Source organism: Cynoglossus semilaevis, chromosome 20, assembly GCF_000523025.1.
Source record: "Cynoglossus semilaevis isolate Cse_v1.0 chromosome 20, Cse_v1.0, whole genome shotgun sequence".
Taxonomy (NCBI): domain Eukaryota; kingdom Metazoa; phylum Chordata; class Actinopteri; order Pleuronectiformes; family Cynoglossidae; genus Cynoglossus; species Cynoglossus semilaevis.
Window position 1 is genome coordinate 5684039 of NC_024326.1, and position 14668 is coordinate 5698706.

General features: G+C 42.1%; 2 protein-coding genes across 6 annotated transcripts in view; both read right to left on the minus strand.

The window, feature by feature from the left end:
* LOC103396263 (probable G-protein coupled receptor 158) overlaps positions 1 to 5891 on the minus strand; it is a 21844-nt gene extending 15953 nt beyond the window's left edge. The window contains 2 exon segments of the mRNA XM_025052430.1: positions 3327 to 3432; positions 4559 to 5891. Of these exon segments, the coding sequence (XP_024908198.1) occupies positions 3327 to 3432; positions 4559 to 5391 (939 nt within the window). The 5' untranslated portion in view covers positions 5392 to 5891.
* A 2315-nt stretch (positions 5892 to 8206) lies between these two features.
* Positions 8207 to 14668, minus strand: part of LOC103396251 (serine/threonine-protein kinase tousled-like 1-B) — a 16658-nt gene continuing 10196 nt past the window's right edge. For all 5 annotated transcript variants that reach the window (XM_025066090.1, XM_008334269.3, XM_008334270.3 and 2 more), the window contains 5 exons: positions 13638 to 13807; positions 13092 to 13227; positions 12231 to 12342; positions 11421 to 11528; positions 8207 to 10598 (listed from right to left, as the gene is read on the minus strand). In XM_025066090.1, the coding sequence (XP_024921858.1) occupies positions 10449 to 10598; positions 11421 to 11528; positions 12231 to 12342; positions 13092 to 13227; positions 13638 to 13807 (676 nt within the window). In that variant the 3' untranslated portion in view covers positions 8207 to 10448. The remainder of the gene's footprint in view (positions 10599 to 11420; positions 11529 to 12230; positions 12343 to 13091; positions 13228 to 13637; positions 13808 to 14668) is intronic.

Sequence of the window (14668 nt, forward strand, 5' to 3'; positions counted from 1 at the left end):
CAGTAGTAGCAGATACTGGTGCACGAGCCTAGAGTGCCCTCTAGCGGCTGTCAGTGTGAAAATAACGAACGTAAAATTATATATTTTAATATATAAGTCGCACCTTTGTATAAGTCACAAACCCAGCCAAAAAATTTAAAGAAATGTGACTTATTGTCCGGAAAATACGGTAATCAAAATGATCAAAGTTAATAATAATTTTAGTCTATGTTTCCCTTCGTTTTTTTGACATATTGTCTAACGCAGGTGAGGGCAAACGTTTTGAGTCGCGGCGTCGGGTCAGGAGCAGATAGATGGAGCATTCGTGTGAACTAAATTAAATGACGTGTAAAAGTCATGCATTTAAAGGCTAAAATGCTACGTTGCTTTAAGCATTTTCTACGCCATCTATTGGGGAAACATGGGTATTGCAGGGGAAAAAAAGGCAGAAGTATAACGATCACGTAAATAAATTACATAATTTGGAAAAGTTTTGCGGGCCGGATTAAAAAGCTGAAAGGGCCACATCCGGGCCCCCGGGCCTTAGTTTGCCCATGTCTGTTCTAATGTGAACTAACAGTGTTAGTTCGAAGGCTGCCTTCAGTCCAGTTCTACTGAGCACAAAATGGGCAGCATTCCAGTTCATCCTGACATTTACAAATATCAATCCTAAAAAAAAGCGGCGGTATCGCACTCCCGGTATCGAAGAGTACACAAATATTGTAATATTTGTACTTATTATGACGATTTGAATGCGTTATAAGCTGCGCCGAGCAGGGACCGTGAACAGACGGAGGCTTGTATCTCATCCGAGGAAATGCTTTAAAAAAAAATACAGACAAGGTTGGTATGGTTAGGAGAAGGGAGGAAAATAACAGAGAGATTTACAGAGAGAGAGAGAAAGATGAAGAGGAAGAGGAAGAGGAGGAGGAGGAGGAGGAGGAGGTTGAGAATGCCGTGTGCTGAAAATAAAGAAGTGGGAGAGACATTCTGGCGAGTGTGAAAAGTGACAGAAATGGAAAGAAAAGAAGTGGCGGAGAAGAGGGGAGAGAGTGGGTGAATTTTGGACGGTGGACAGAGGGAATCTTTATACGGGGAGTGGTGCGTCACCTTGTTTTCTGCTTCCATCTTCCAACTTAACCCATGCTGCTCACGCCAAAAAAAAAAAAAAAAAAAAAAAAAAAATGCGGGTTCATAGAGTCGGTGGATTTTAGTCATCACTCGCACTGGCTTTCCAAAACTTCGGTGTAGCCCTTCTATTCGGTATTCTTCTGTGGTGTAGTGGTTAGCGGGGCCTGCCTTACAAGCAGAGAGTCCTGGGTTTGATTCCCAGAGGAACCTCCAAATGGATAGTGCCGACCACCGTGTGGCAGCCTGAGAGGTGCAACCATGTACTAAATGGCGCCTCCTGTGGCAGCCCGTGTTGGTCAACAACTTTCAGCTATGTATAATATTTGTATATAATCTATAATATACGGTGGTCCCTCTTTATATCGCGGTTCTCCTTTCGCTCCCTCAGTACGTCGCTTCGATTTTTGTAAATACTGACAGCCACTAGAGGGCACTCTAGGCTTGTGTCCCAGCATCTGCTACTACTGTACCCTTGGAATTTTTTCGTTATTTCCACACTGCCAGCCACTAGAGGGCACTCTAGGCTTGTGTACCAGCATCTGCTACTACTGTCCCCTTGGAAATTTTTTGTTATTTTCACACTGACAACCACGAGAGGGCACTCTAGGCTTGTGTACCAGCATCTGCTACTACTGTCCCCTTGGAAATTTTTTGTTATTTTCACACTGACAACCACGAGAGGGCACTCTAGGCTTGTGTACCAGCATCTGCTACTACTGTCCCCTTGGAAATTTTTCGTTATTTTCACACAGACAGCCGCTAGAGGGCACTGAAGCGCTTAAAATATAATAACTATCTGGCCTTTACTTCGCGATTTTTTTTTTTTGGACCCCAATATTACTGTAATCGTGTTTTTATAAATCTGTTTTAGCAAAACAAGTGTTGTTGCTGTTTTCTTCTTAACATTCCGACTCCGTTTCAAGAGAATTTGGATTCAACCTAAGCGCCGACTCTCACATGGACGGCAGAAAGTAGCTGCTGAACCACACGTGCAATGACGTAACTGCTTTTCAGGCAGTCCGCGCCGAAGAACAGCCTAAACAAAACAGATCTGGGTCAACGTTCACAACGTACCAAACAAACAACACGCATCCGAAGAGTACTACAAGGCCGTATAAATAGAAAAAAAAAAAATCTGAGCAGCTGGGAGAACTACGACTACTGGTGAAAATGGAAGGAAACCAAGGGAAGCAAAATAAAGAAATCCAAATGAACCTTATGACGGGGGGAGGCACAAAGACTAAGTGCATGGTCAATTATTCACCACCTCTTTTTCTCCTGCAGAAAAATAAAGGCCTGTCCAACACATGAGTCGCACACGTAAGACATAAGACACGCACCACAGCGGTCGGTCTTGTAGCCTTTTTTTTTTTTTTTCCCCCCCCCCCCCCCTTGTTTTACACCTCTAGTAACCAGTGACAACGGGAAACGCATTCGCCGAGAGCACGGGTACGAGCAGCAAAACATGTCAACAAACATCGATGTATTTTTTTCTCCCTTTTCCTCACATGTAGCATTACATTTTGTCCAGTTGAAATCTATTCGAGGCTAACGTTTCGTTTCCGAAATGTACCACGTCCAATCGGACAAATCGTTCTTAGAGAAGTTGAAAAGGTAATTTTTCCGGGACTATAAGTCGCTATACTTTTACCCTGCGGCTTAAACAATGATGCGGCTAATTTATGGGATTTTTTTTACGGGCTAACGAAGTTCATACTAGCTAGCGATCAATGACTTTTCTGCTAGGCTACCGTGTGTTATACTAGCGGCGCCTGTGAATGGCTGTGTGCGTAGTTGGAACTTCCCCGTTTCTGTTTACCTCTGCTGCGGACAAGGTGAATTGAGTTAGCCCCCGGGAGCTAACGTTAGCTTCGGAGCCCTGGAGCAGATCGCTAAGTCTCCCCTGTGCATTCAGACTATGGTCAAGGCGCCGAAGCAGGAAAGAGCTAACGTGTAACCACGTGTCGTGTTAAAGGCACAGTTCGGAAAAAAAACATTTATTTAATTAAAAATAAAAATAAAAACTTATATATGTAAAAAAAAAAATTTCTTTTAAAATTTAGTGGGTGTGGCAAATATTCAGCTGCGCTCAATAGTCCAGAAATCACGGTAGTAGCCCAGTGTCCTATATATTCAAATTTCGCAAAAGAGTTGTGATGCGCTAATTTTTTTTGAAACAATGTTGTTAAATGTGCGTGTGATGTGTACAGACTCACCTCCATGCTAGTCAGATTACATCGGTGAGTTCCGGCAAACCAGCCGTTGGTGGAGCACTGGTCGATATCCACGTCCTGTAGGTTCACATCCACGCGAACGATGCCCCCCTGGTTAGCGAAAAAAAAAAAAAAAAAAAGGGGGAGTGTAGTATTTGTCAGATAGTGTGAAAAGTAGGTAATACATGTAATACAGACAAGACAAATCTCGGGTTTACTGTAAGATCTGATCTGTTCTGATAAAAACAATTAAAGAGAACAATAGAAGACATGCCGTGGTGCCGAATGAGCTAGCTAGCTAATCTAGCTTATCGGTTTAGGAGCAGATAAATGAAGCGTTCGTGTTAAGTAAGATAAATGACGCGTTAAAGTCATGAGTCATAAAGGCTAAATGCTAAAATGCTTATACATTTTTTGACGCCATCTATTGGGGAAACGTGGGTATTGCAGGGGGGGGAAATGATGGAGTATAATGATAATATAAATAAATGATGTCATTGAATGAAAACAATTAAATTAAACAAAAAAAGCTGATAGGGCTGCATCCGGCCCCCGGGCCTTAGTTTGCTCATGCCTGTCTTAGACTGATGTCAACATTAAGGACAGCCGAAATCAGAGTTCGTTTATTGAATGTTTTCCCCTTTGTTTTCATGCAAAAAAAATAGATAAATCTTCGCAATTTAATTAAATATAATTTTATCAAACATTTCCTGAACATGAAGTGTTTGTGTATTTTTTTTTTTTTTTTATATTTTATTTTCAAAATTCATCAAGCAGGCCCACGCGGACCGGTTTTGGACCACGGCCCCTATGTTTGACGCCCCCTGGTTTAGTGTTTTTATATAACAATTTTTTTTTAGTGGCTTCCATTGAATTGAGCTGCGCTTAGATATAAAAAAAAGAAGTTATTTTGAGCAGGTATTTGTTACATATTTCACCCTAAAAATAAATCCGTGTTTCTAAATGTTTTCCTGTCATGCCGCCCCCTAGGGGTCAGAATTTTTTTTACCCACTGTATGAGCAGGATTCTGCATAGAATCCCCTTATTATTGAATGCGATAAATAGATGGATGTTTATCGAGCATAACTTAGACAAGATACTAAAAGTCCCCACTCGTGTCCCCGCCCCGACACCAGGAGGGGCGGCGCCCCACTATTTGAGAACCGCTCCAAAAAAAAAAAATTTGATTAATTGAACATTAATCTAACATACCGATGACGTCATCAGCCCTCACCTGAATTCCAGAGCAGAGTCGTTCTTCAGTCCGTAGAATCCTGCAGTTAACGTCAGCAACCAGTAGGGCACAAACGCTCCGTTCTCGCACTCCAAATACGGCGCTGACCACTTGATCTGATCTCTATTCAGGAGGTAACTCTCACTCTTGGCCAAAGAGCGCCTCCGTCCCTTCTTGAACTCGTGAACCCAATCCGACTCCGGGCTCTTGGCCCTCAGGTGCGGCCGTTCTTGGAGGACGACCACCTCCTCCTCATTCCCGGTCCGCACGGCCTGGAGGGAGACGCGGGAGCGCGGCGCCGCTGCGTCCGTGTGAAAGGTGAGCACGGCCCGGTGGATTTTCGCGTCGCCCTCGAGGATACTTCGCACCAGCGCGTTGTACCAGTGAACGTCCACGTTGACGCTCTCCGTCGCGAACCTGTTGGCCTGCAGGAGCGTGTTCAGAAAGTTCGCGGCGTGCGCCAACGTGTCCAGGACGCCGTGGAGGGAATGGTGGGACGCGACCTGCGGGCCACCTTTCAGGCTGCTGAGCTCGTACCTCTTCGAACAGGTGACCTGACCGAGGGCCGACGGGTCTCCGCTGTGGAGGAACGCGGTGACCACTCTTGGCAAGTCTTCCTCGATCTTGTGAGCGACCAACGTGCGCTCTGTTGTCAGTAACGAGTACGGGTACGTGGGCCGGTGGTGGGGCGGTTCCCGGTGGGTGTTCTGCTTGCTGGAGACCGCCGGGTTTCGGTCTTCCCGGTCGCTGTCCGACCACTCCACGTATCCATAGTTGGAGCCGAGGACCTGGACTGCGATGTGCAGGAGGAGCGCAAGGAGCAGCAGAGCCATGCTTGTCAAGGCATAACCCTAAACCAGTCGCTGGTGTAGCCCTTTTCGGATATGGAATCCGTACGAAATCCAGCGCATTTTTAAAAAAAAAAAAATCACTCCGTCTCTATTCTCCAGCTGCCCAGACGCTCACCTGTCTCCAAAAAAAAACAAAAAAAAAAACAACAGACTTGCTTAGCTCTCTTAACTGTCCAATCGCATGGAGCTCCAGCATCTGTCACGTCTCCGTGCGAAATCCATGTAATCAGCGATGACGAAGACTAACTAGAGAAAAAAAAAAAAATGGAAAAAAAAAAAAAAAATTATATCAGCACCCATCGCTCTTTCATTCCCGCTCCGTCAAACCTCGACAGGGCACTTGCGAAGTGTCGCCCTCCTTCAATAGTGTTCAGCTTATTTTTCTCTGCCCGTGGGCGGGGCGTAGGAGGAAGCGGAGCTGTCCGGTGCTGAAAGGAACGCCTGTGGGAAGAGATGTGGTAGTGATGATGGCGGCTGGAAAGCTGAAGGGGGAAAAAAAAAAAAAAAAAAAATTTTAAAAATGCAACTCTTGCAGTGATGGAAAGAAAAATGAGATTTGGGGTCGGCTTTTTTTTAAATTAATTTGTTCCTTTTTTTTTTTTTTTTTTTAGAATCACAAGTTGATCTTCTAGCTAGCGATGCTGATTTTTTTTAGGACATATTGTGTCATCGTGAAAAAAAAAAGGAGAAATCACTGCATATTTTTAAGACAATAGCATGTGAATCATCAAGTCTACAAAAAAAACAATAGAGCACATGTGTCAAACTCAAGGCCCCGGGGACCAAATGTGGCCCGCCTAGCCGTGTTGCGCGGCCCGCGCGGATGTTAAAAGACATTTAGTAAAGTCCATGCAGGCTAAGAAATTAAAAGTTTTTAATAATCAATCAAATAAATAATCAATTGCAGAAACATGTATTACGGAGTTACCAGCGGCCCCTGATTTTTTTTTTTTTTTTGTTTAGAATCACAAGTTGATCTTCTAGCTAGCGATGCTGATTTTTTTTAGGACATATTGTGTCATCGTGAAAAAAAAAAGGAGAAATCACTGCATATTTTTAAGACAATAGTATGTGAATCATCAAGTCTACAAAAAAAAACAATAGAGCACATGTGTCAAACTCAAGGCCCGGGGGACCAAATGTGGCCCGCCTAGCCGTGTTTTGCGGCCCGCGCGGAGGTTAAAAGACATTTAGTAAAGTCCATGCAGGCTAAGAAATTAAAAGTTTTTAATAATCAATCAAATAAATAATCAATTGCAGAAACATGTATTACGGAGTTACCAGCGGCCCCTGACCCTTTTTTTTGTTCCAAGGACTGGTCAGCCATTAAAAAACCCCATTATACTTTTGTGCGATACTTCAGTATGCTGATGATGTCATCAAATCTTTGCCGTTCAGACCTAAGTAGAGTACGAAGCAGGGAGCAGCTGTCCTCTTCACAGGTGCACGTGCATCTCTGTTGTTGTTTGTGAGAAAGCGCACATTCATGCGGATTTGGCCGGTTACGTTCAACGCTCTCATCTCCCTCGATCGTCCTCACAGACTGTTGCCATGGTAGTGCAAGGTTGATGACCACGAATTTACCTTATCTGCCCCGCTGACTGTCGCACCTGGTGCCTGTTAAGTTAACTTTTTTTTTCCTGTTCTGCATTTACATGCAAAAGGGAAGGACACGTCGTCGTATATCACATATATTTTATATGACGTAAATATCGAATCACCAGCCAAAAACGAGGTCGTGCGGTTGAGTTAATTAAACCACGCGAGAAGTGTCGTATGGGCATATATTTTTTTTTCCCCCCCCCTCCACACCGGTTCTGAAAATAGAACATCGGAGTGACTTTACAACCTGACCTGATGAATATTTCACGGACGGTTCCTGCTTCGTCTACATGCATTATAACACGGGCGGGGTCTGCACTGCGACTGCGGTGTATTATTTATTTACGGTAACAATATTTAATCTCTCGAGTTTACGGGGAAAGACCTGCCCCGAAAAATGCGCGCACAGGTCAGGGTATTTCAAATGTTTCAGGTTACCAGATTTTTTTACAAAGCGTTATCGGTAATAAAAATATTTTCATTTTCTCTATATAATTTTTTTTTTTTATTTTTGGAGCTATATCGCGGTATTTTACGGTAAAATGAAACTAAACTAAAAGACACGAAGCTGGAAGCTTTGTTTAACTAGAGGAGCTCGAACGCAGCATTGAGAGTGCTCTTCCGTTCCTCACGCTGATTGGCTCGTGCGTCGTCGCGTCTCCCTGACCTGGGTCTGTCCGTCCGCCCGCCTCTCGTTCAGCTTTCGTTGCTCTCGTTGATGATGATCTTCGTTCGGGCTTCTGTTACGAAGCCCCTAAACGAAGACGCTGACGCAGATGACAGTTAAGAAGCCTTTATCTTTACAATGACGTCCACTCCTGCAGCTTTCAAATACGGTTCGTCCGTCTTGGCTCCCTCTTGCGGACAAAAATACTATTGAGAACCTCTTAACGTGTATACAGATTTTTTTCATCTGTACAAACCACTGTTATGAGTTGCTGCCACCTAGTGACCGGAAAATTTGTTATCATTCATTGGAAGTCTGATATCATGAAAAAAAATATAAATTTTTTTATCTTATGTATGAAAATACATACAGCTTTTTCAATGATTATGTATCGGTGGCTAAGCTATTTCAAGGTACGCTAGTGTATGTTACGTGTCAATTAAATCAATAATAATTCCATTAGGCCACACCCTTAACAATTAGAGTGAAAACAAAGTCTTATAAGACGTGAATATTAAGAGTCTCGACGCCATCAAGTAAGTTTCTTTATTTACAAGACAACATTTGGATATATCCACTCGATTCGTAGCTGCAGGAACAGCTGCAGTAACGACCAGGAAAACGGGGATTTTCAACTTCTCAACAAGCGTTCCCCCCGACATCCGTCACCACACAGCACACGAGGCTTGAGCTTCCACGAACAGCTCCGCAAAACAGTAACGTCCGTCGGACTCGAAACATCGAAGAAAACTAACAGAGTTCCGACGCTACTAGTAGAATCAGCTACCGCATCCTCTAACGGCGGACACAGCCGGCGCCCGTTTTTATGGAGGAGCTCCTGGAGTGGATAATGCTTCTTTCCAAAACCAGCTCTAGCTGCAGATAGATGAGAACCTCTGGAACTAAAAAAAAAAAAAAAAAAAAAAAAGCCACCACGGTTTTCAGATGGGAACAGAAAACACGAGACGATGGGAAGCAGTTCTAACGCTGACCATGACTATATCATCCCTTTCATGCATGACGGTCACTACGGTGGACAGCTATTAAAATGTCATTTGGATTACAGCGGATTCTCAGGCGTCCACTGTAGAGGCGTATATGCAACACTGCCATCAAAACCTATTCTTATCGCAGAAAATGACATTTTTAATAGCTGTCCACTGTAGTGACCGTCATGCATGAAAGGGTTATTATGACGACTCTCCTTCACATTCAATGTAAAAAAAAAAAAAATTTGGCAATCCTCGACTTAATGGATTAACAGATGACCAGTACTACAGATCAATTGCTTGGGTGATACGATAAATACATTTATAGTTGCACTGCATGTAATAGTACCAGGAAGTAGAGACTATACTATACTCAGGTTCAGTTCACCGGGAAAACATGTCCAACAGTGAGGAAGACGGCCCAAAGGTCATGACGAAATGGGCAATAGGCAATTTATTCGTCGTGAAAAAACCTGAAGAAATAAAGCACGCTTTACAAAGTCTAAGCTGCGGGGAAAAAGGGGCGTCTTACTCCGTGTACTGTACACAAACGTGAACCTCCAACCAAATTACTCAGTGTTGAACTCGGGCCCGGTCATTTGAACACTACGCTTTCACGCCGGCAGGATTAAAGAAAGACGCATGCATCTTCGACGGCGCTACGGAAGATATCAAAGTGTTCCGGCTAGCGCTGTCACGTAAGAAAAACCCAACAAATATAGTTGCGGTAAATAAATAGTAGCTTTCTTTCAATAACGTCCCACTGTACACTGTGATTGGTTGGGAATCACCGACTGAGACGGACCTGATTTTTGGCCAGTCCAAAAGCGGCCCACATATCAAAACGAACCATCTTCGAAAGAGCTCTCCATCATGGCGGAAACAGACAAAATACTTGTTAGTTCTGAAGTTCCTGGTACTATGCAGCAGAAATACCGAACCTTCCATTTCAGCATCGCAATTTAAATAGTTCTAAATGATTTATGACGTACGAACGGAGGAGGAGACGAAGCACAAGTTCGCGTTAACAGTCTTCAGTACTCGTCTAGTCTGCAAGTCCGGATCGTCACGATCCGGATCAGGTAATGCAAATTGTGTCCATTATTTTCTTATAAAAATCACATCATGGTTTTATCCCCCCCCCAGTTAATCACCACTTCTGTGCTTCCGTGGCTATAAACAGAAATTTCTCGACACGTAGCTATAACTTTATTCTTTATTCTAGTTAACCCGCAGTGTCAAAACAGGAAGCGGACTTCGCGAACACGCAGGCATCTGTCATCCGATGTCTTCTGGACATCAACTCCAGAAGCTATGACTGCGCGCCGTATATGACATCTTTCTCCCGACGTCAAATGCGGAGATGGGAATAGATGGGCGGGAAAAATAGGGAGCGTCTACAGTTGTTGTCCAAAAGGTCTCCAGGGAGGATCAATTAGTAAAAGTCTCCGTTCAAAGTTTTTAATTTTGTTTTCCTGCTCCCCAAACTTCCAGGAAACCTCTCTCTCTCTCTCTCTTCTTTCAGTCCGTCTGTACTCCATTGTTTTATCGTTCCCTTGTCGTCTTTCCGCAGGAGTTCAAGAAAACGGCAACACAGCAGCTCTGCGTTTCCTCTCAATTCTCAATCGTCTGTTTTGATTTTTTTTTTTTTCTTACTTCCCTTTTGCATATTTATCCATTTAAAAAAAAAAAAATGAAGATCCACGTTTTGTTATCGTTGCTTCCAATAATCCCGCCACAGATCTGGTCAGAGGGTCCTGGTGGTCATATTGGAAATCCGGTCAGTAGGAGGGGACAGACGAGGTGGCAGGCTGCAGCGCCCCGGAGGAGTTAGAACGCCTCATGTGAGGGAGTAGATAGGTGTCCGAACAAAGCTGATGGACGTCAAACCTGTCTTCCTTGCGGTAGGCGAGACATCGGCGGATAAATGCCTGCGGAAGGCAAGCGAACCAAGTCAGAGGAACTCCTGTCTTATACGCCAACGAAGCGGTAAAGTGGTCGGGTTTTTTTTTTCACCGTACAGCTTCAGATAATTACAGCGATACCTCAGGTCACAAACTTCGTTCGTTCTTTGTACTATGTTCGCAACCCCAATCTTTTTTTTTTACCCATTGCAATTAACTTTTTTTTTTTTAATCCGTTCTTTGGCTTCGAAACTTTTTTTTTTTTTTTTTTTTTTTTTAAGAGATCTGACCATTTTCATGTTTAGCTATTATTTCCTTATTTTTGTCTCAACAAAATATATGTTATATATTTTGTTGAGACAAAAATATATAATATATTTAGGGTTCTTAACATCACTTTTACTAACAGCGCTCACTTGTTTTTTTGGGAGCCATAATAAGGAGTGAATTCAATGAAATCAAGAAAAAAAAAAAAAGAGTATCAACACTCAATGACGAACAGTGTTAGCGTTACGCTAACCACTTGTTGTTCGGATACTAAATGCACGAGAACTGGGACGCTGCTGGGCGAGTCGCCGGGTGTCTCGTGTGGGCGAGGATTGGAACCCCTCACGTGTGCGCGCGCGTCTCCGAATTGTAGCATTGCTCGTGAAACGAAGCAGAAATTTGTTCGAAACTGATGTTCGTAGGCTAGGTTTGTTTGGTATCACTGTAAATGTTATCTGGAGGTGAATACAGCATCATTCTTCTTTACACTTTTTTTTTTGGAATTAGCTGTACACGACAGAATCCAGATAATTGTGCATACATTTCTGTAAGTCTACAACATAACGAACAAAACAACATTACCTTGGCCTCTGTGCTGGCCTGTGGTTTAGCAGGAAACTGGACCTCAGTGGCTTTGAGGATGGTGTTCTCCTGCAGAATATCTTGCTGAGACTGGTTGTGACCAAATGGCTACAGGAAAAGGACAGAAAATGAACTTTTTCCAGCATTTTTCAATTTAAAGAGTACTCTAGAAGTATTTACTGTACTATTCTGGAAGTCGTCATCATCTGGTCTCTAATGACTTTTTTATTTTCTGAAGTATATATATATATACATACATATATATATATATACATACATATATATATTGCAATTGGTGCATTTCTTCAGAGAATATGTTTATATATACATATATATATACATATATACATACATATACAGTATATATATATATATCGCAATTGGTGCATCTCTTCAGAGAATATGTGTATATGTGTATATATACATATATATACATATATACATATCTATATACATATATACATATACATACATATATACATATATATATATACATACATATATACATTATACATATATATATACATATATACACACATATATACATATATATATACATATATACATACATACATACATATATTCTTCCAATAACGATATGAGGCTCGGACATGTTGACTGCTAATCTTTGTAAAACTGATAACCTTTAGGCAGAAGGTGGAACGAACAATGTGCATTAACAAGGTTCCCCTTCATATGTTTTGGTTTTGGTACCCGCGTATTTGATACCAAACCTCTTGTATCGAACTGTTTGTGGGAAAAAAAATACATGTACCGTTCCGGCCCTAGTGCAATTGTTAGGCCTTGTACCTTGCGTCCATAGAGACACTGGAAGAAGATCACTCCCACAGACCAGACGTCCACCTTGTTGGAAATCTTGGGTGGCTCCTTCCCCACCACAAAACATTCTGGAGGAAGATACCTGCCAAAACATACACACCGTATTTATCTATTCTTTTATTTGAAAGAGTTTTTTTCAGTGATTGGGAGAGGGAGACTACTACAGTAAAAAAGTAGCTACTAAGCCTTCTTTAAACGATGTGAACCAAATTTTTTTTTTTTCAAACGCAATAAAAGCAATTTAAAGATTGGGTATTCCAGGACTGTATGAGAAGTCGGGAGTGGCAGAGAAGTATGTGAGGGGTGTGCGGGGCACACGTAAGGCCAGCAAGACAGTAGTTTCGTTGCCATGCGACACGTGGTGTTTGTAGGTACATTAAAGATCAGTACCCTAATTTTGTTTGATATGGTAATGATAAATGAGGTCAGGCAGGAGGCTCCATGGATCACGGCGTTTGCCAATGACATTTGACGTTCTGTAGTGAGAGTAGAGAGCGGGTAAAATTTTGCTTCGGAGAGAAATGAGGAATGAAGGTCAGCGGGAGCAAAACAAAATATATCCGTGTTGACGAGTAAGGCGGAGGTGAATGACTTGAGAGGTGGGGGAAAAAAAAGGTTGGTCGAAGGATATCGGATGTTGCCATGAAAGAGGAAGACTCCCGAGAAGATTTACGGATGTGGTGAAAGACAGCATGGAAGATGGAAGATGGAAGATGGAAGATTTGCCAGAAGAAGAGATGAGCTGAGCTGAAGATGTTGAAGATGAGTGTTTTGGTCGGTGTCTATTTTTTTTTTTTTTTCTTTCATTGTGTATGTATGCGTGTCATTTACCAGTAGGTGCCAGCGCCCTGTGATGTTAGGTCCATCCCATCTACACCATAGTTATCATCATCCATGATCTTTGAGAGGCCAAAGTCTGTGATTTTGATCTCTCCGCATGCAGTACCATCCACCAACAAGATGTTTCCTGATATAACATGCAGTAACAAACTGTGAGACCATAGTTGAAACAAGTCACAGGTGAAAAAAAAAAATATATCCCCTAACACCGGGCATTACACCAGCCTCGTCGGGTTATTCATTCACTAAGAGACATGGTTGCAAATATATTAGTCATCCAAAGGTATTATACATATTTATCTTTAAGTTTCACTGATCAAAAGTTTACGTTTTCCGTCGGGCAAAATTTTTATCCTTCGACAAATTTCAGGCAAATTTGTCGATATGCTTCTTTCATGTTGTTCAAATGGGGAAACATTTGCGAACATTTCTGCAGTTTCTAAAAATGTTGTTGAACCATTCAACAAAGTCCCGTCACGCATATTTAATCTCTTGAGTTTACGATATTACAACTCTTTGTAAAAAAAAACGACTCACCGGGTTTGAGGTCATAGTGAATGATGGGGGGTTTGATTTCATTGAGGTAGCGCAGCGCGCTGACGATCTGCATGACAATGGAGCGAGCCTCCTTCTCTGACATCAGCTTGTTCTGTTTCAGGTAGAAGTCCAGGTCATTCCCTTCGCAGAACTCCAGCACGGTACAGAACCTGCAGGGGGCGCAAAACAGTCGTAGATTACATGAAAAACGTGTACTAACACGAGTTAGTTCCCAATACTAATTACTTGGTGGCAATGCTGCGTGTGAGATTCTCACATTCGCTGATGATACAGTATACTGTACCGTTACTGGTAAAAAGTATTACGTCGTACCATCTCTTTTTTTATAACCTTTTTTTTTAAAAACTGTACCGTTACTGGTAAAAAGTATTATGTCGTACCATCTCTTTTTTTTAAATGTGTCAGCACCACATTTTATTACATTTTTGCAGACACATTTTCGAAATAGCTACATTAGGAAAAGGTGGTACGATAATATCACATACCGCAACGCTGAGCTACCCTGACTCACCATAGGCGAAATTCTTTGACTGCGACTTTATTTTTACTCTTGGATACGTATGTATATACGTAACTCCTCATCACATTTTAAATGAAATAAAAAGGTACTTTGCTCTGACTTGCGGCCGTGATGTCATTACCTAAGGGAAACTAGCGACGTCGACTGCTTAGGGTGTTAGCAACCGCCGGTTACTTATGTTTACGACGACACTGAGTCATCGTTTATCACAGACAGGGCGCGGGGTGGAGCCCATTGCGAACATTTTGGACGGTTCGCCAATCCATTATGGGGACTGGCATATACACAAGCCAACAAAGTATTAAAACTCACACTTTTTAGCCTCTTCTACGCCATCTATCGGTGAAATGCAGACAATGCAGGGAAAAGGCAGAAGTATTATAATAATAATAATATAAACATATATCTATCTATCTATATATATATATATATATATATATATATATATATACATACATATATATATACATATACATACATATATATATAC